General features: G+C 49.7%; 1 protein-coding gene across 3 annotated transcripts in view; it reads left to right on the top strand.

The window, feature by feature from the left end:
• KIF26A (kinesin family member 26A) overlaps window positions 1-22,064 on the top strand; it is a 240,573-nt gene that overhangs the window by 7,728 nt on the left and 210,781 nt on the right. For 2 of the 3 annotated variants that reach the window (XM_085626269.1, XM_085626271.1), the window contains exon 2: window positions 15,344-15,598. In XM_085626269.1, the coding sequence (XP_085482395.1) occupies window positions 15,344-15,598 (255 nt within the window). Of the gene's footprint in view, window positions 1-3,568; window positions 3,844-15,343; window positions 15,599-22,064 lie in introns of those variants that run through there. The other variant, XM_085626270.1, reaches the window with a different exon arrangement.

The raw sequence follows: 22,064 nt of genomic DNA, 5'->3' as shown, positions 1-22,064 counted from the left end.
ACCCAGTGACTGACACCCCTCCTCACACATACCCCATCAGTCTCCCAGCCAAGCACTATTCCATGTAAAGCACATCCCCAAAGCCTCCCATTGGTCCTCGCGCTTCCCAAAGGGCTCACCAGTATGCCCTAAAATAATCTTCAGTGACCTCCATAACTCTCATAATGGGCCTCACAAACGTTAGCAAAAAGCAAAGCATGCACATATTTGACAAAAAGGGCAGTGTGCATGACATGTCTTTAGCGTTGTTTCCTAATTCAAGTAAAGCGGTGCAGGAGAGTTCTGCTTGACTAGTATGAGAGTAGAAAAAAGGAAATAGCAGCTCATCTTGGTTTTATCCTTTTAAGTGAAAATATTTCTAAATTATTATAATGGCTCCATTTACTGCTCTCAATTAGGAAAAGCGAAGGAAACAAGCAGCAGAGACGGAGCAGCAATCTATAAAGTGGTTGAAATGAAATCGTAAAACTAAACTGCTAATAGCTGCCTCCCTACTGGGCCCATGGGTGATATTGAAACACAGCTTCAATACACACAGCCTGCTCCAGCTTTGTCAAGACACAGATGGAGACATCAAGTACTGGCTGAGCAAGGGTGCCACACACGAATCCCCTTTCTTCTCCAGGAAACTTTTACTCGAATCACACACTACTCCACCATCACTAATGCTTCCATCCCTCTTCTTGCCAAAAAGTGTACTCTAGCAGCCTTCCTTCCCTGATTTTATTGTACGCTCACCATAAACTACAAACCCTACCATGCTTCTTCCCACCCTGCTTCAAAGAATCCCTTTGTATACCCTTTCTTCTCCAGTGAAATGTTGTTCCCTTGATAGACTACTCTCCACACACACAATGACCTACCCTCTTCCTTACAAAACCCTTCTTTTAGCCCTCCCTTCTCCGGAAATCTTTTACTCCTCTAGTAATGATTCCATTGCCTCAAGTGTGGACCCTTTCCTACATCAAACCTGTCTGTTAAAGCTCCTTCCTTCTGTAGTAGGTTTTTTTTCTCCAAATTGACTACTCCTTCCCTACGCCTCTGCTCTCCTCTAAGAAGAGTCTTCTATGTCTCTTTCTTCTTCATTCATTGTTTATTCTCGTGTAGATTGCTACTCACTCACACTGCCCCATCTCTTTCACAAACCTCTCTTTTAGGGTCCCTGATTGTCCTGTACATATTTACTTACCTGGTCGAATACTCCTACCATTCGCCTGTCCCCTCCTCCTTCCACACATCTCTTTTACCCATTTCTTTGTCCACTGGTCTTTGAATTTCATGGCAAGCAACTGACTCACCTCACCAATTCTCACCTACTCCAAAATATCTCTTCTACCCACTTTCCCTCTGGGGTTATCGTTTACTCTCCTGTTAAACTACTCTTGCTCCAACTCAATGCCTCTGTCCCCTCTTCTTTTCAGAACATCTCCACTAACCTCCTTCCTTCTCTAGTAATCTTTTACTCTCCTGATAGACTGCTTCTCTTCCATGCCACCTACTCCCTCCCTAAAATCCTTCCTACCCATAACTTCACCAATAATCGTGTACTCTCCTGTGGACTACACCCACTCTACTTCCTCCAACTACCTCTCCTCCTCCTCCCCCAAAAAAGTATTTGAGTCTCCTTTCTTCTTCAGTTCACCTTTTACTCTTCTGGTAGCCTGCTTTTACTCTCTTCCTAATGCCCCCCGCCCCCACTCCCCAATATGTCACATCAATAGGATGTTCCTAAACATGTTACAGGTCCTGTGTTTTTTTTTACAGATCGAGTAAAAACTGCAGGAAAACAAACAATCCTCAGAAAGGCTACAAAAAAATAACATTACAGGGTCAAGACTCAGTCCCAGGCTGTAAAGGTCATTCCTGCCTCGAATGTGTATGGTATTTTCCTGCCTCATCTCCAATCTCTGGTCGGACAAAGGGTCGGGGGGTGGCTTGTGTTTGTGGTTTTCGCTTTATGCATTAGCCCTCGTCATTTCAGCTCCCCCTGGATTGTGATCCTGGCCCAAGGGCTTCATAGCGCTTTACCTTACAACCAGACTACTTATACGTTTTTAGGCACAGGGAGAAGCGGTGATTTGCCCAGGATGAGTTGAGGCCGGGATGATTCGAACCTACTTCCTCATGTTGCAATGCAGGATGTGGAGTGTCGACCAGGCCCTACCCTCCGATGTGGGACCATAGGTGCAGAAAAAGAGCTTTTTCTTTAAAGTTACCATATGAGTTCAGGAAGGAAAGGGGGGGGGGGGGGTGAGCTGCTTTACCATAAGTATAAAACACGTGACTTGCTTTATTGCTACAGCACTATGCTACCTGATGACGAATCCTGTTACAAACAGGGGAGGTGTGGTCTGACAGCTAGAGCTGTCGACTTTTAAGCTGGAACCCAAGGCTCGAGCCTCGGGTCGCGTCCACATCCTGTGATTCAGGGCAAGTCACTTAATCTCCCCGTGCCTACCAAATAAGAATGAATGTGTCCTTGTGTAACGAAACCGGTGCTCAAGTAAAGCGCTCCAATGCGCTATATAAATCTGCAACAAAAAAAAATTAATAAAAACAATCGGCGGCGGTGCTGCTGCTCTGTCATCTCTTGTTACTTCGCTCGGCCTGACTGCAGTGGTGGCGAATAGTGCCGCTTGTCTCGTTCTTATCGTGGCCGCCAGGTGGCGCTGCCGCACTGCCGTAAGAGCACTTCTCTGCCGTGGAAGCGCAGGGCGGGCCTGAACATCCCCATCTCAGGACCAGCCCTTCTGATAAAAGGCTCTGTGTCTTCAAAACTGCACGCCTTTGCATTCTCCTGTGGGAGAAAATTATGGAGCAGTCGTACACCTCGCCGAGTTGTTTTCAACTGGCCAACCCCATCTTACATCTATGTATTTACATATCAGGCAGTGGATTTCAGCTTGTGGTACTGTCCCGTGAACAGAATGACAGCAGTTCTTGCCTTGTATGAGAACAGTGACATCATTGCTTTCACTTATGAACTTGAATCTGCCAGCCCCAGAGAGGAACAGTGTATGTATGCTAACATTTGGAAAGATGACATATTGCGCATAGAAAAGAATGGCTATCGTATAACAACGTAAACTGGATAAAAGAAAGAGAGAATTGTGGGGAAAAGTTTTTAAAAAGTAGAAAAATGTTGAAAAAACGTCGACGAATAGTTGCGCTCCTATATGGGTGGGGTGGCAATTTAAAAGTGCACGCCTTACCTACTCAAACAATACGGAAAACGCGTGAAAAGGCCAGAGATTGTTATAATTGACATGCAGGCGTCAACACATTGGAGACTTGGGTTGCGAGAAGCCCTTATTATTTATTAGCGCTCCAGCTGGAGTTTATTCTCCGACAGACGGGGTCCCCCCTGCCTGGTGCTCTGCAGCCCTGGGCACTTCCACGCTTGCGGCAGCGAGGGATGATGAAAGCTTCCATAAATCAGAGTTCCTCCCCAGCAGAAGGCTGGCTCGGCTCTCCCATTTCCGCCCTCCGCGGTGCACTCTCCCAGGCTCCCCTCCCAGGCCGTGCTTCGGGGCTCTTTGGGACGTGACTCCTCCCTCACCGCCCTCCCCTGTGCCCCAAGCGACTCAGACTCCGAGACCAAACTTTGTCTGGCTGTCTTGAGACACCATGGGACGCAGCACCCAGCCTCGTGAGCGTGGACAGCAGGGCGAGGCAAGAGACCCCACCGCCGCCCATAGAGCACAGTAGAGGGGGCGTCCATGCGGGCGGTGGTTCATGGGGAGAGGGCGACACCTGGTCAGGACTGGCGTCAGCGACTGGACCTAACGGAGGATGCCCGTCTCCGCCCCGGGCGCACTGGACTTTGGGCGCCGCGTCTGTGGGGTGAGTGTGGCACACTGCGTCATTCTGGCGTGGAAGGCAGGGAGGCGCAAACTGAGAGAAGGTGTAGCGCTGTGCAATAACGGGAAACCTAGCGCTGCATAGCTGAGGTGATCTCACTGTCAACCTAGAAGCGCAGCGCCCTCATTGGAGGCGAGCGAACGAAACCTAGAGCAGCACAGCCGAGTTGTGTTCGCTGGAAACATGCTAAACCCGCATGAGAATAGCGCCTGTGCCTAGGAGACTGGTGTGGGTTCTGGAAACCTACTACATCCCAGTTGGAGGTGGGCGCACCGAACGGGTGACCAAACGCAGGTCTGCTGAGATGAGCGCACCGACGGGAAAGCCCAGCTCATAAGCGGACTGTGAACTTAGCGAGCGCAGGGGCGTGGCATCATTGGGGCAGCAGATGCAGTGGCACCGGGGCCCACCTCTGACTGACAGTGGTGAGGTGTGCGGATTTAAACGAGAGGGGTGTGGGGGCGAAGCAGGGGTGTAGCTATCAATGGTGCGGCGGATACAGTTGCACAGTGGCCCAGTGTATAAGGGGCGCACTGCTGTTTGATTGTGGCTTCCTTTTTACTACCCATCTCAGAATCGGGAGGCAGAAGGGGCGGTGAAATTGTCCTTCCTTGGAATGTGCGCACTGACTGAAAAACACAGAGTAACGCAGATGAGGTGTTCGCAATTTTAGCCAAGCAATCAAAGCCGATGTATCAATGGTGCAGCGGGCGCAGTGGCACCGGGACTGCACACTGCTCCTTGATTGTGGCTTCCTTTTATTCCCCAATCCAGAGCCGGGAGTAATTTTTAAGTCCTTGCGTTACGGTCCATGGCGCCTTGCTCCGCACACTGTAAAGCAAGCAGAAAGACTGCGAACTGGAACCCTCCCTGCTGCAGTCCACCTGAAGCTGTGCTAATGGAGCGGGGAACCTATCCCAGGGCAGCTCTTGTGTGCCAACTGACTTGGAGACCTGGCGTAGCCCACCTGAGACGCGCAGCCTGGAAACCTATCGGGGGATTGTGCGCACGGGAACCAGATAAGAGGGGGTGTACACAATCGGGGGGATAGTGCGCACTGTGAACCGAGTGGAAAGGACGTGCTCTGGAAACCTAGCACAGACATCCGAGGCGCGCGGCCTGGAAACCTGGAAGGGGGGGACTAGGACCCGAGGGGAGGGAGTGTACACTATGGGGGAGGATAGTGCGCACTGGTAACCGAGGGGAAAGAGCGTGCTCTGAAAACCAGCGCAGCCACATGAAGCGCGCGCCCCGGAAACCTATCGGGGGATTGTGCGCAGTTGCGCACGGGCACCAGATAAGAGGGAGTGTACATGTACACTATCGGGGGGATAATGATGCACTGGCAACCAAGGGGAAAGAGCGTGCTTTGGAAACCTAGCGCAACCACCTGTGGCGCGTGGCCTGGAAACCTCTGGCGGGGAGGGAGGGGGGCACTGGGACCTGAGGGGTGGGAGAGTACACTCTGTGGTGGAGGGGATAGTGCGCACTGGTAACAGATGGGAAAGAAAGTGCTCTGGAAACCTAGCGCAGCTACCTGAGGCGCGCGGCCTGGTAACCTATAAGGATGGGGGCTGGGGGGGGGGGGGGGCACTGGGACCCGAGGGGAGGGAGTGTTCACTATCGGGGGTATAGTGCACACTGAGACCCAAAGGGAAAAAAGCGTGCTGTGGAAACCTAGCGCAGCCACCTGAAGCGCGCGGCCTGGAAACCCAGCGCGAGGTTGTGCCTCTGGGATGCGAGGGGAAGGAGTGGACCCTGGAACTGGTACTGGCATTGGTGCTGGTGACAGAGAACCCTAGCGCAGCTATAGATGTGTGCACTGCAGACCCAGTGCAGTCCAGCTGAGGTGTGTGTGAGCACAGACTAGGATATCAAGTAGAGCTGTAAATGCGTGCGCACCGAGGAGCTATCTCAGCTGTGCTGTGCGCAACGGAAGCAAGGCACTGCCCAGCTGGGTGGAATGATAGGCAGATCCAGCGTAAATCCAGAGCAGACCGACTGCAAGCGTGACGTGCACGCTGGGAGGCAAGCCCACAAGAATGCAGCTGAGAACGCGCACTGCTTGCCCACACTGGGAAATGAGTAGTCCACTGATGTAGCGTAGCCGGGCAAATGTGTGCAAACCTAGCTGGGGGTGTGCTCACTGACAGAGCAGCCAAGCGCTATACAGCTGGGGTGTACAATCTGATGTGCACACATAGGCAGGAACACCGAGCTCAGCACGGCCGGGGGTGCACAAACTGCCAGTGAGACCCAATGGTGCCCCGCTGGAGTTGTGCACACAAGCACAATCGTGCCGGGGGTGTGCAAACGAACAGGAAAACCAATCCGAGATCAGCTCGCGATGTATCCACTCGGAAATGCCTACCTAGCACAACCGCTGGTGGTCACACTGTCTATGCAATTCCGTCAGGCCCAGTTGTAGGCGGGCACACTGACTGGACAGCCAATCGCTGTCCAGATGGAGGTGTGAAAACGATCGGGGAAACCTACCGCCGTTCAGCTAGAGTTGTGCACACTCGCGCATGCAATGCACGGATGGGCTGTGCCTGTGCACAAAACAGCGTATAATTTACTACACCAGCTGAGGGTATGCAATTATGCTTGCAGTGAAGGCCACGTGTGTAAGAGTACAGCACAGACCACCTTACTGTGCAATCTTTATTACCGCACCCCCCATCGGCGTATTGTGTGCAAATACAGCGTGTAGTGAGTGTGCTTTGCCCTAGTAGTACAGACCAGCGGAAAGCATGCTCTCAGGCTACAGTCTGAGCTGATCCGCTCAGAGACCAGTCGAAGGAGTGTTCACTGACACATAGTGGCCTCACACCGCAGTGTGCAGTGTGTACTGATTTGAGGCAGTTTGTTCACACATACGGGATATTATATAGCGTTTTGGTTAACCTACCACAGACAATCTGAATCTTAGTGTACACTTATCTCAAACACTTCACACCAGCTTAAGAAGTGCCCAGAGATCTAATATGGCGTGTGTGCTGACCCACATCAGTCCAGCGCAATCTATGCACGCAGACGGACTGCGAGCACAGATTCATTCATTCATTTCAAGGAAACTACTCTGTAACTGGGAAAGTTGCGTTGTTAAGAGTGCACCACCACAAACCGCCGCCCGTGTACTCGCCCACACACAGTCGTGCAGGCCCGTGCACGCGCACAGACTCCACTACCCCCCCTCCCCCCTTAATTTCTGTATAGAAATCGGCGTTGTGCTGTACACTTGGTGACTCCTGCAGAGCGCCAAGGGACGCCTCGCAGCGGCGCCCCTCACAGCCTGTAGCCTGTACTCCCTGCACCAGTAGGGCTATAGAAACGTAAAAACGTAAACATGTATCGCACGCATATATATATGGAGGTTCTGATAGCGGGGGTCTGGGCAGACATCAGCAGGGCACCTTCAGTGTAAACTTGTGCCCTCTGGTCTAGACAGCTGCATGCCGGAGTTAGTGATGGCCGGAGGCGGTGCGCACCGCAGGGAGGCTGGCTGTGTGTGGGGGGGGGGGCGAGAAGAAAGGTGTCGGAGGGGGCTGGCGTGTGCAGATTAGGCTAAACACAGTTGGCGGTGGAGATGATTTCTTGTGTTGAATGAGGGGTGCCCCCCCCACCTCCGGTAGAGGAAAGCTATCAAGCCTGCAGCTGTCTCTTTCCTGTGGGGGGAGGAGCCTGTGGGGATGCCACACCGGTGAGTGGGGTGGGAGGGCATAACGTGTTCCACTATCTACGGACAGGGCACCTCCGCTTTGTGCAATGATTGTGAGGTTCGGGCACGGGTTTGGTTTCAATGCAGCAGTGAAGGAAGTGGGGCAGATTTGCGTTGCCCTGTTTTTGTAGAGGGCCCGAAGTTACTGTTAAGGACCCGTTTTTTTAGGGGTATGGATTGGTGCGTCACAGTGTGTGGGGTGCAGATTTTTTTTATTTATTTTATTTTTTGCATATTTATATAGCGAGAACTCGACCCGAAGGTATTGGAGCGCTTTACATTAGCACCGAATTTACATTACACATTCAGGCATGGGGAGATTAGGGGCATATCAACAACAACCGGCGATAATTATCGCTGAGCGCATTTAGCGCCAGGATAATTATCGCTGGCTAGCGCCGATTTTTATCACTGAGATAGCGTGCTATTAGCAACGCTCATCTCATCAGCGATAAAAATCCTAGTGCTTACTGTGAGATTATCGCTGGAAACCCAGCGATAATCTCACATTAGCTAGTTGATAGGGACTCACAAATTTAGCCATGATATCCACCTTCCATAGGATATCATAGCTAAGTCAGAAAAATACCAGACGTAAAAAAGCAGCGCTAACCGCGGTTAGCGCTGCTTTTTTTGTCTCTAACAGGGTTAGCGATATTCTTGATAATAGGAGAAATGTCGCTCCTATTATTTTACTCTGGAACGCCCCCTTTGCATCTCATTAGAGATGCAAGGGGAAGCGTAGAGTAAAATGGTGCTAATATGCGAATTTGTGTGTTAGCACCCTGTTGTTGATAGGGCGCTAGTTTTATCTCTGCTTTTTTGGCTTTTAAAGCCAAAAAAGCAGAGATAAAGCCCTTGTTGATATGCCCCTAAGTGATTTGCCCAGAATCACAGGATGTGGACGCGACCTCCAGGCTCGAACCCTGGTTTCCTGCACCAATGTCGGCAGTTTAAGCCGACGGACCACATCCTCTCCCCTTTCTCCTCAGATGTGTGCTCTGATGGGGGCACCGGCTTGAGGCACCAGAGAGGCGGCCGGGATGCACTCGCTTGGCGCACTGGGTGGGCGCCCTAGATGGTTTAGGGGGCAGACTGGGTGCAGCGGATGCAGACTGGGGGGGAGGGCAAAAGGCTTGTTGCTCTCGATACAAAGGGCAGAGGCATGGCGCGTTGGCAGGGGCGTACATTCCATCTGTGCCACAGGTGCAGTGACTCTGGGGTCTAGAGGCTAGAGGGGGCCTCTGAACACTGATTAGTTTTGCACTTTATAATTCAAACAGCGTGTGGGGGGGGCGTAACTTCAGGGGCCCCCCTCAGCTCAGTACTCTAGCCTGAGAGCTCCCGAGTGTGGTCGAAGGGGGTGCTCCCTCCAAGCGCTTTGCAGCCACCCCCCCTCAAGTTTCATTATGCCATGGGGGGAAGGTGGGGATTTCCTTCCTTGCACTAGCGGGGAGATGAGGGCACGTGACATACCACGGATGTCCCGGGTAATGGTGGTACTTGCCTCTTGCACTGGAGTGTGAGGTAACAGACTACTCATTAGTCCCAGTGAGTTGTAGGTATCTAAGGTGGGCTAGGGTAGAACGTAGGCTTGGTGAAGTTCTCGGAGGGAAGCGGGGCACCCAATTATTGCACACTTTGCAAGGAATGTGGCAAAAGCATTTTGTACTAGATGGAGGGGCAGATTTTTCTCCTGGATGGAATTTCTAATTTGTCTTCATATCACACTTGGGCAATAGCACACCTCCTGCAAAGCAGTTTGAGCGGGGCAGCGACAAGTGAAAGCTGTAAGGATATTATAGGGGTTCATAGGATTGAACAAGCTACAGCTGGTACCAGAGCTGGTAAACTGCCCATTACATGTCTATAGCCCTCCTGGTGCAGGGAGCACAGGCTACTGTCTGTGAGGGGCGCCGCTGACAGGCCTACCTTGGAGCTCTGCAGGAGTCACTCTGGGGCATATTTACAATAACTGGCGCATCCCTGCATATCTGCAGGGATGCGCCAGTTATTGTGCGCCACAGCTCCGCCACCATGGATGCGCCGCATTTACAATGCGGCGCACCATGGGGCAAAAACGGCACAGATGCGTGACGCATCTGTGCCGTAAAAGTGGCGCATTGCTGGAGTTGCGTCGCAAGCGCGACGCAGCTCCAGCAATGCTCTGGGGGGCCCTATCGTGTCAGTGCTGCGTCAATCCTTACGCTTGCTTCAAGCAGGCGCAGGGTTTTGACGCAGCCTGGGCCTAAAAGTGTCTGAGTGAAATCTTGTAGATTTCACTCAGCCCTTTTTAGGAGGCGTTCCTGCACCGGAACGCCCCCCGCCCCCGCGCAGGATGCCTACATGTGGCGCAGGGCTTTACAACGTGACGCATCTCCCAGATGCGTCACGTTGTAAGTACCACGCACCATGGCGCAGGATTTGCGCTGCCGCTGCGTCACAAAAGGGATGCAACGGCGGCGTAAATGAGGCGCAATGGGCTTGTAAATCTGCCTCCATGGGCCTCATTTATGAGAAGTGACGCATCGCTGCGTCAAAGCAGCGATGCGTCACTTCTCCGTGCGCCCTCCTTACGACACCAATGATAAGGAAGGACAGATACGTCAGTATAACTGACGTATGTGTCGGCGCAAAAAAGCGGCGTATTGCTAGAGTTGTGTTGGAAGCCTGACGCAACTCCAGCAATGTTCCTTTCACATGGGGCAAGCCCCATGTGAAAAGGCCTGCGTCACCCTTGCGCCTGCCATGAGGCAGGTGTAAGGTTTTGACGCATTGGAGTCCTAGAAGTGGCGCAGCAAAATTTCACTGCGCCACTCCTACGACCCTTTCTTGCGGGGGTACACCCACCCTGCATATAATATACCTGGTGCAGGTAAAATGTAGCGCAGGGGTTTACGAAGTGACGCATCTACCTGCGTCACTTCGTAAATATGGCGCAACATGGCGCATGTTTTACGCCACTGGTGCATCACAAAAAGTGACGCACCAGTGGCGCAAAAGTGACGCAGGGGCTCATAAATGAGCCCCCAAGTGTTTAGCACAAAGCCTATTCCTGAACAGAAATTAAGGGGGGGGGGAGTACTGGAGTGTGTATAGCTCTGCACCAAACGTGTTTGTGACCTGCAGGGTTAAGGCTTAGTTTGTTCAGAGAGGCCACCGATACGTGTCTGGTCAGTTGGCAGTGTGTGCACAGTCTTGACAAGTGCTCTCCGGCGACCTATGCATTATGCACTGGGCAGAGGGGTTTGACGTTGTGAGCCAATGTAGGGCAATCATGGTTGGTGGTCTTTGGTCTGACCTCTTCATGTAAAAGATGAGCTGGGTTGCCTTGTTTTTGCTTTTATCAATTGTTCAGGCTCATCGTGGGCAGTCCTGTAGGGATTCAATTGCAATAATCCTGGTTCGACTGCCCGTATTCCATTCCAATATTCCAGGATGGAATGCATAGATTCAATTTCAGTACTCCTAGTTGGACTGTACAGAGTCCGTTGAAGGACTCCTGGTTCGACTGTGTATATTGCATTGCTGTACTCTAGGTTGACTGCATAGGTTCTTTGCAAAATTCTGGTTTGACTGTATAGATATCATTGCAGTACTCCAAGTTACACTATGTAGAGTTTATTGCTGTGCTGTACTCCAGGGTGGACTGCATAGGTTCCATTGCAATACTCCAGGGTTGACTATGTATATTGCACTGCAGTACTCTAGGTTGGACTGCATAGATTCATTGCAATATTCTGATTTGGCTGTATAGTTTCCATTGCAGTACTCCAAGTTACTCTATGTAGAGTTCACTGCTGTACTCCAGGTTGGACTTTATAGATTCCATTGCAGTACTCCTGGTTGGAAACCATAGATTCTGTTGAAGTACTTCAGGTTGCAATATGTAGAGTCCACTGCAGTACTCCAGGTTGCAATATGTAGAGTCCACTGCAGTACTCCAGGTTGGACTTTATAGTTTCCCTTGCTATATTCAAGGTTGGACTGCATAGATTTAGTTGCTGTAGCCCAGGCTACATTATGTAGATTTCATTGCAATACTCTAGGTTGTATTGTATAGGTTCCATTGCAATACTCCAGGTACACTACGCACATTCCATTGCAATATTCCAGGTTGTGCTGCGTAGATTTCACTGCAGTACTCCAGGTTGGACGGTAGAGATTCCATTGCAGTACTCCAGGTTGGTCTGCATAGATTCAACTGCAGTACTCCAGGTTGGACGGTAGAGATTCCACTGCAGTACTCCAGGTTGGACGGTAGAGATTCCACTACAGTACTCCTGGTTGGGCGGTAGAGATTCCATTGCAGTACTCCTGGTTGGACGGTAGAGATTCCACTGCAGTACTCCAGGTTGGACGGTAGAGATTCCATTGCAGTACTCCAGGTTGGACGGTAGAGATTCCACTGCAGTACTCCAGGTTGGACGGTAGAGATTCCATTGCAGTACTCCATGGTGGGAGCGCATAGATTCAGTTGCAGTACTCCAGGTTCCACTGCACAGGTTGCATCGCAATACTACAGCAATGAAAAGCACCATCTTGTTTGGCAGATCTGACTTGTTGCAGTGAATTGAATAGGGGTGAGGTTGAAAGACACAGTCGTATTACACTGGATGATGAGGCGACACACATTGTGTAGTAGATGGCGGGAGTGCAGTTTGTGGCCCTTGCTACTGAGGGCCCCAAACCTTTTGCATTTGATGTTGGGACTCAGATCTCTTGAAGTGGGTGGCATAGTGACATGCCATTTTTTTCTGGGGTATGCTAATTCTTCTCTGTGCTGGGCATATGAGCTCAACTGTGTAGCAAAGGGGGTCTGCCCCAGGTGGTATAAGTTTTGGGGGCGGCGGCCTCTCCAGCTCTTAACTGCCATCTCGGGCCAGCAATCGCCAGCACCGCCTGCTCTTCAGTACGGCCATCGCTGGGTGGCAATCTGAGGAATCGCCAGCACCCCCCGCCCCCCTTCAATGCATCCGCCGCTGGGCCCCTGGCGGTCTAAGGCCTAGCTATCCCCCTGCATGGGCTTTGTTCAGTGGATGTGTAGCACGCGGTTTCATTCCACTGAATGAGAGGGGGGCTCTTGCTTCCTGGACTTGATGGTGGTGTCCACTGGCCTATTGCACATAGTGGTAAGGACCCAAGTTTGTTGCGCTGCATATTGTAGCATGGGTTTCCCACACTGGATGTTGAGCGCGTGTGTGACGGGTGGTTGAAACTGGCAGGTGAGTGGAAACATAGCATTACTGCACCGGAAGGCATTAGAGTGCACTGACATCTTGTAGTGGAACAATACATGAAGGTGCAGGTTTATTAAAAGTTTCACAGCGCAGCAATCAAACTTGGTGTGCTGCGTTTCGCACAGAGGAGAATACAGTGCAGACCTATATCTACAAATAAACGATGGTGCTGATGTCATCCTCTGTGCTGGCGCTCAAACTGTCTGCCTACTTTACAACTTTTCAAACATTGTGTGCGGTACAGTGCAGCACACATGCAATGTTGCAAATAAAGCTATTTCTCCAAGCTAACGTGTGCCTCAAAAAGAAGCAATTCTCTATTGCAAAGCCTTCTATACAAATTGTAATAGATCGGGCTTTACGTCAAAAAAAGAATGGGCGGTAGAATGGGAATACCCATGTACCACCCATGCAATGCCCCCTGTGCACAAAGTAATGCGGAGCAGCACAAAGTACTACTGTATGTTACTTTTGGACAACTTTCCAGGGTAAAAAAGTTTTCTGCTGGCAAGTAAATAACATGTCAAACCTTTGAGCGGGTTTGTGTAACTTTTGGTGGCTTTGCACTAGTGCAATGTGTCGATAAATCTGCCCTGTGTGTTATAGTCACATGCTGGTGGACAGGGCAGGCTGAGAGCACAACTTGTTGTCCATTGCACTGTAGGGCGTGGGCTAAGGCTGGTTGCACTAGCTCCTGGAGTAAGATGCATTGGCCAACTGCAGTATGTGACTGGGCCAGGGCCGCCTCTAGGGTGGTGCAACTTCAGGTTGGGGCATCATGTTTGAAGTATATTATGGTTTTAAAAGCACCCACTGCTGCGGTCCTGGCCTCCAGCAATTTTCAGGCAACAATAAAAATGTCAAGATAACTCCGATGATTAATGTTCTTCCTAGAGAGAAATTGAGGTTTGTCTAGTGGAAGTTTAGACTCATGGTAAGGTAGAGCAGAGGGTTAATGTGTTTGCTGCAAAGAACTTGTATCATTCAGATCACAAAGTGCATATAATGTAAATAGGTGAGTGAGTTACTCCTTTTGTCTGAGAGATCCTTTGTTACTTGCAGTTTACAAGCTATAATCCCAACACAGAACGGTGAGCATTACCTGTAATCAAAGAGCTGCATGCAAAAACCCAAGGTATAGTTTAGAGCGTTATGATTTCTTCGCCAGTCTTTCAGTATGCTAATCTTTAAAACGGGTTAATTAGGATAGAAATCAATTCTGATTAATAAAGAGAACCCCCAACCATGGTGTTGCTTCTCCAGACCACGCTGTCTGAAACGATCCTGCCTACCAGTGTGGATAACGCGTGACTCCTACACCTTGCAGTCCTCTGTCTTATGCAACATTTCCTATACACTGACTTACACACCTATGATTGATTTTCTCTGTGTAGAGTGTGTGATGTAAAGTGCTCTGACACCCTACACTGGTACGAGGGTGGCACTTCATAAAACTAATTTAAATGCATCTGAGAGAGAGCAGTTATGGAGACTTGAGGGGCAGTGTTAAGGGGTGGTAGTGAGGGAACACGTGGCTGAGGTGGTCATTGGGGAGGGTGCCAACAAATACTTTCGCACAGTGTGCCACCAGCGATTAAGCCGACTCTGGATAGAGCACAGTCATTTATGGTGCATTGCATTACATGAGAAGGGTAGTCGTGTTATATAGGCATTAGGTTTATAGACTAAATGATGGTGTGTGTATAGAAACCGGTGGCACATGATTGGTTATGATTTTTGCGCCCACAGGATTATTGCATTAGATTGTGGAGACGCACGAATATTGTACTGCGTGCGTGGCTGGACACTGACCTAGTGAACATGGCAGCTGAGGGGAAGCACAAGTTTACTCCACTGGCTGGTGATAGCAACACAAGCTTGGTATAGAGGAGTAGGGCGTGAAGGGTCTTGGTGGCAGGCTTGTTGCAATGGGTAAGTGGGGGCACAGCAGGGGTGTGCCCAGGACACATTTCACTGGATGGCAGTGCGGGTGAAGGGCAGTCTTGTCACCTTAGATGGTGGTACACTGGGGGTTGCGGGAAGAGTGCGTAGGCTTGTCCCATTGAATGATAGCGGTATCACTTTGGTAAACTGAATGGTGAGGTGGAGGAGAGGGGCTTATTCAGCTGGAAAGCACAGTTTCCAATTTTTTACCTTGTATGGGTGGGTCAGTTGCGTTGTAAGGCGCAGTTATTTGGTTTTATCCAAACAATGGTCTAAAATTACCTCCTAACCAGGAACGCTAGGTTTAATAATACCTGGGATGGGGCACGAATAAAAACTGAAAAGAATGTACGTTGTGTGGATTGGGGGTAAATGGGCCTTAAATACCCGCTGAATGTCGGTGACAAACTTGCACACTGTTTATTGGGGTACAGCTTCACTGCTCTGGGTGGGTACAGTCTTGCTGCACCAGAGTGAGGGGCACATTGTTCGAGTAGTGCATGTTTGGGGAACACGCACGGTACACTGTATATATCCTCATCCCAAAGCTGACCCTTGCCCCTTGTGTTCTTTTCAGGTGGCAGAGAGGAGCCCCAGCGGCAGAGAGGTGTCTCCATCAGAGCCCCCTGGAGCTCTGAGGAGAAGGCTGCAGCCCCCCTTGGAGGAGCAAGAAGAGCCCTGTGGCAGTCGGCCTGCACCAGAGGGTGCCGGGGCTGCAGCCCTCCTGGAGCTGGGTGAAGGAGCTGCGGGGAGATGGTGCGGGAGCTGCCGGCTCACGCTCAGCGAGCTCCAGAGGCAGGCGCTGAGACTGGCTGGCCCTGGGCCGCACCTGGTAAGAAGAGTCCTTGGGTTGAGGTGCAAGTAACTGGTGTGGGGTGCTGGGTAGCACTGTGCTGTGCATGGGGTGCCATGGATCCGGTAAAGATGACAGCATATAGGGGCAGAGGTAAAACTGTGTATTGAGCACTGCATAGTCCAAAATGCACAAGTGGGGGAGAAACCTATGGCATTGGGCATCTTTTAGGATCCACTGGTAAAGGATACCAATGGGGGAAGAGTATTGTGGCTACCACATAGGACTCACTACACAGATAAATGATGTAAACTAGGGGCCAAGATAAAACCCATGGGCTCATTTGTATAGCCCAAAGTGAAAAGGTTGAGTCTTCAATGGGATTGTCTTTTGCATAGGGCCTCCTGCACAGTGTATAGCAGAGTTGCTCAACGCAGCTCCAGGAGGGCCAGATCCTTACCAGATTTACAACATTACGACAAACTATGCCAATAATTGTCAATTCATTCATTGCATATTCATGTATGTGGTCATCTATCAGTCTGGCTTGGGCCTGGCTCCCCTGCTCTTGCTGTGGAAACTCTGGTATACAAGTGCAGATGCTAAAACTAGGAGGGGCCAGTCTGCCAGAAAGCAGTGTTCATAGCCGAGACCAACGATGGCTCCAAGCGACACTAAGGGCCCCAGACTGAAGAACAAAATAAGAATACGCGTTGAGCTGACACACCGGGGAACTGTATATTGTCATAATCCTGGGCTGCAAAACTAAATCAGACCAATGCATTGATGCATACTGGGCATAAGGTAGAAATGGTTGCTGGTCACTTTCACACATATTTGTATATTGTGCACGAGGCAGAGGCTGCTTTGATCTTGACACGTTATTGAGTATGTACATGCAATGCAGTTGGTACTTGGTAGGCACTGTCGGGAACTAGTCACTCTGTTGCAGATACACACGCATACCATGCACCAAATAAGATCACCCAGATTAACTGAAAACAAAATCTATCTAGAATAATAATACTTGGATTTGTATAGCGGCTAATCACCCGTGAGCATCTCTAGGCACTGTCCATGGGCACGGAGATAAAGTGATTTACATAGAATCGCAGGATGTTTAACCGATGCGAACCTGGCTTTCCAGCTCTGAAGTCGGCAGCTCTGGCTGTTACACAACAATCTATCTATCTATCTATCTATCTATCTATCTATCTATACTATCTATCTGTCTATCTGTCTGTCTGTCTGTCTGTCTGTCTGTCTGTCTGTCTGTCTGTCTGTCTGTCTCGATTGTTGTTGCACAAAAGAAGGAGGCAGTCTGAGCTGAGCAGTTGGATGCCAACAACTAAACTCTTGGGATATCAGTGTGTCTGAAGTTCTGCTTCCTCTTGTGAAGTCCCCAGGGCTCTCCTTCAGCTTTGCTGCCCTTTAACAATTAGGCCCAACCCACATGTGATGACCTTTTGTTCCATCATGCACCCAGGGATCAACAGTATTGGCATTTCTCTGATCAATCTGGTCAATCTAATCAATATTTCATGTTGTCATACTGCCCTAAATCTGCCAAGTTGTGTACTGGTCACAGCTGGCGTGAGCAGACTGATGATTTTATTGAGCTGACGTTTTCATTGCGATTTTTAGCTGGCCATCCTTAGGAGAAGACTCTCTCTCCCTCCACTTGTTATTAGCCCTCTGATTCTAATTAGGATCAGAAATCGGGGTGCACTGCTACACTCATGGGTACTTGCTGTTGGTCCTCGCTGGCTGGGCCCCTTGTTCAGTATTCAGTAACCCATGAACGCAGAACGGTCCCCATTCAGACCCCAAGTTATCATCAGAGTAAAGATTGGATAGCTCTGAATGCCTGATTGAATTTTGCCTGGAAGGATGATCAGCGAGCACCTATATGTCAAATTATACATTTTGTGCAACAATCAGCTGTAAAAGCCCCATTCTTCAAGTACATTTGCTAAAATGAACAATCCCAGGAAGTCCACAAGAGGACGAGATTCTGTGATGAGACCTTTTCCCATTTCGAAGTTCGCCAGAGCTAATATTCGAGACAAAGGCACCCCAAAGAATGTACAGAGTGGCAAATGTGTGAGACCTTTTCTCATTTTAGCTCTGGACTTTAGAAATAAGTAGGCACTTTTGCAAGTGTTAGCTTTCTTCAGTAACAGCCCAGAACTCTGTCACCGCTGCCTAACCCATGGATGTCCACATTCAAAGCAATGGTTCAGATTAAAGGACGCTGGTGGCCCATGTCTGCCTTAAGCATGTATCTATATACTCAGTTCCCCGCACTCATCTGTTGCATGCACAGCCGGACTGGGAACCGAAACCAGCCCGGGCAATTCCGCTCTTGGGGGGGGGGGCGGTTGCTACTGAAAAGCACTGGCTCGGTTTGGGTTGGGCAGGGAGGGGATGCTAGTGTCAAGCACCAGTGCTGCTTTTGTTACGGGGGGCCGATATTGCAGCACTGCTGCAAAACCACCCCCACGGGTCGAAAACTGGCCCCCACCCATCTGGCCCAGCGGGAAAATGCCCACAGCCTGCTACGGCCAGTCGTTAACAAGTCATCTCAAACTCCACGTAGGACCTCCCACAGCTATGAGTTTATTTAAATAGGTTTTATAATGAGGGCTTCGTGTTGTTGTTCTTTGGCCGCCTCAGAGCCCAGGCTCTGGACTTTCCATAGTGTGGAGTCCGGCGTATAAACACTCCACCTCATGAACTTTTAGATTTGGCTGAGCGTGTGACCAGTGAGTTTTAGATGCTCAAAAACCAAGGGCCTCATTTACAATATTTTGATGCATGGCAGTGCAGCAAGCCTTCCTGCTGAGCTGCAGTGTGTCGAAATAATAGGACAGGAATGCGCCATATCCCCTGCACCGGCACACAAACAGCAGCCGTGCGCCAGTGCAGACACCCTTGCATCATTTTGCAAGGGTGGCCAAGATGAGGGGATGATTGTTTTTGTGCAGGAAGGTCTCCCTTCATTAAAGGCATTTTCCTCTCTGTATGCATGCTGCAGAATGCACCACGCATACAAAGAGGAAAAAACGAGGAGAAATAAAAGTATTTCTCCTCGTTGTATCCCCTTACGTCTCCTCTGGGGAGGCGTCAGATTCTGCCGCATTCCCAGGTTTACAAAATGTTGTAAATCTGGGAATGCGTCAAGTTCCATGGCTGTTGCATCTGAACACCCACAGCAACACCCATGGAATGCCCCTTTTACGCAGTTATGCGTGAAAGGAAAACATTTACAAGGCCATGAAAAGTCACGCAGGGCGATTTTACATGACCTTGTAACTGCCAATTGCGCTGCCGGTGCGTCAATAAAAGTGACGCACCGGCGGCGCAGTGCACTTGTAAATGAACCCCCAAATGTCTGGACTGTTGACAGATTTTGAATACTTTACCCAGGTACCTGAGTGTGCAGCTGTTCATTATTTGAGGTCCATCCTGTGCATCGTACAAGCACCTTCCTGGTGCCACATCACGCAAAATGTGCATCTTCAGTGTCTAGCAGCATCGCTAGTGCTGAATTGGAGAGTGGGCGTCTGTTCGGCCCCTCTCTTAATTTGTGCTAGAGACCTCCTGCCACATGTAAATTGAAGGGGTGATAACATTCTAATGATGAAGTCCTCAATCCTTGTCTGTACTCACCGTCCACAGGGTTGTGAGGATTCCACTATCATGCTGGGGTAGAATGCTCCAAGGTAGTCCTAGACTGCATGGTCCTAGCATAGCTGCCTGGATCTCCTCTGTTGTTCACCCACCCTGCCTGTTAGCATTCACCCAGAACCATCCATGGTTCCCCTTGTTGGTGCTTACAACCTAGAGGGATTTTTGAGGCTCTTGAATATCAAAATATCAAAAATGAAAGCCTAATGATGTGGAATGCCAGCAAACACATGAAAGGTGATGGGAGGCATGCTTGAAAATAGTCTAACCTCTGGCAACCAGCCGCTGTGGCATTCAATTCCATTGTTTTTTGCCCTAATCCCAGCTCAGATGAAGCCCAGTATTTGCTAATGAGCATTGGTCCTGCTCCAATAGAAACAGTATGCTGTATATGGATAGGACAGTATGTACACATGTCAGCAAGGAATGCATGTGTTGGTGGAGGGACACAGTGTTCTTGGAGTCCCTCATTGGCTGAGAGTGGCCAGTGATGCAGCTCCCTGAGCTCCAACAAACATCCTGCTTATCCATTTCTGTGGTTGTGTCCCTTTGCCACTGTTTTTCTTCCCTTCTCTTCCTCCTTCTTTCTCCTTTTACTGCCTTTCATTTTCTTGCTCTGCGACTGGGTGAAAGTCTGATGATGAAAAATGTGTTTTGGCGCCATAAAAGGGTGCTGTGCCACCCACCTGCTGCCGCCAGCCCAAATGAGTTACAACAAACAAATGATGGACGGAATGCTGACAATGCAGACATTCTCCCCCAGTCAAGAGATCTGGGTTAAATCCATCGTTCTTTTGCCCACTACGCCACCCCAGTTTAGACATGGCCATATGCAAATCAGTCTTGACCCTGTGCCTCATGGGAACAGTCCAGCCCGAACTGCCAAGCCATGTCTTCCCTTGACCGGAATCAAGCATCCTAGGGCCAGCCCAAATGAAGCACTGATCCGCTATATACCTAGGGTCGGGCCTGGAGATATTAGTGCATAGGGATAGAGAAACTGGAAAGATTTAACTGTGCCAGCGCAGGATGCATACAGTTCTGCACCCTGCAGATATACGCCACCGATGCACTTTCATGGCGTATAATTCCTGATGCTCTGCAAAGAGGCAGAGACGTATAGATCCTTGCAGGAAGATTCAAATAATATAAAAGTGTCTTGAACTTCCTTTTTTTGGATTGTTCTCCGGCGGCCATTGTTTTGCGCACAATGTGTCTTGGAGTGTTTACGAAGTGTATTAGAATCGAGGGTCTCCAAAGGAAGCCTCCGCCACTTGACCCCCCATTCACATCGAGGGCTCTGGTGCCGCCTGCAGAGTTCCCATTGTATCTATATATAGGTGTAGGGGTGGATTGTATGGTTATGTCCGAAAGTGTCGATTTAATTCTTACTTTTTATTTTCCCACTGTAAGATGTGAGTGGGTGGCAGCTCTTGCCAGCGCGGGCCTGTCCTGAATGGTGAATGGGAGTTTGACTTACCATTGTCCAACTTCTGAACTCCGCGGACCTGACCGGGAGCGTACAATGGCCGACTTCTTCTCAGCCCCAGCCGGGCCCTTTATCTGTCGCTGGGAGGTAATGGCTCTTATCTCAAGATGGGAGGTAAATGGATCTTTGTCATTGGAAAATACATGCTCTGGGAAGTCAATGGCTCTTGTTCAGGTGTTTGGGTGAGGAGACCTTTCTCCGGGGTCACGTTGTGTGGTCTCATTTGTGTAAGCCTCTCGGGGAGGCAGACCTCTTTGATAAGAGGCTGACGATAGGTAAATGAATCCCCCCGCGTCTGTGATTTGAGGCATGTAAAGAAAAGTAATAACTTAATAGCGGTCACAGGGCGAAGGCCATGGCAGTGTTGTAGGCGGATAGGGTTACAGCATCAAAATGGCCGCCTGTAATAATGGGCCTTCTGTTACACGCTTTGGGCCCTTCTTGGACATGGAGTGGAAGAGATACACCAGCGTAAGCCAGGCACAGAGCTGATGCATATTGCCAGTTATACTACTGACGTTAATGTTGGGAGACGTTGACGGAAATGCAAGAATCAAGCATCAGTCTACTTAATCGTACGCAATGGTCTCACTTTGTAGTACTTTTTACTTAGTACAAGATACTTACCAACCTCACACTCCACTGACGTTTGTAAGTCAGGCAAGGCTCTCAATTTCTCGATCTCTCGACCTTAATAAATTCAGTTTGTCATAAAGTTGGCCATCCAAATTCTACCCTTGAAGCACCCTATGGAGTAAATAAGTTTTCGTCATGGACGTTAGAAAAGGTTCCTTCACTCCCTTGGCGTGCTAGCATTCAGCATGCAGGAATGCTAACACAGAGTTTTAGGGGGGATGGTGTATGTTCGAAGAATGCGTGCCCGTTACCATAATAAGGGGGGATCTTTCAGCGCAGGGCTTGGAAAATATCCGCGCACCTGGATTAGCGGCTCCTGCAGGTGGTCAGGGCCCAGGAGATGAAAGAAGACCCCGCCCCTGCCCTTTATAAGCTACCACTGAAGGGAGAGAGAGTTTTTCGAAGATCCAGCTTTAGTGGGCTGCTAAAAAGAAGACATGGTTGTAGTACAAAGAGGCTAAAATGCCCAGTGTGTTTGCCAGTTTTTTTAATTCTGTTTCCATTTTTCAATTTCTACTAAAGGAACTTATTTAGCAGTTTTCTTAGAGTTTACGATTTCTAAATAATAAAAAGGGCATGACATTAATGATTTTTTCGAATTTGTATTCCACGTAGTGAGGTACTCATATTTTCCCTAGGATGCTGGCTATTTGCAATACTGAATGCATGTATTGTGCGAGGTAGGCAGTC

The sequence above is a fragment of the Triturus cristatus genome, chromosome 9, assembly GCF_964204655.1.
Source record: "Triturus cristatus chromosome 9, aTriCri1.1, whole genome shotgun sequence".
NCBI lineage: Eukaryota > Metazoa > Chordata > Amphibia > Caudata > Salamandridae > Triturus > Triturus cristatus.
The sequence above is the reverse complement of the archived record's forward strand: the minus strand, read 5'-3'. Positions and strand labels throughout refer to the sequence as shown.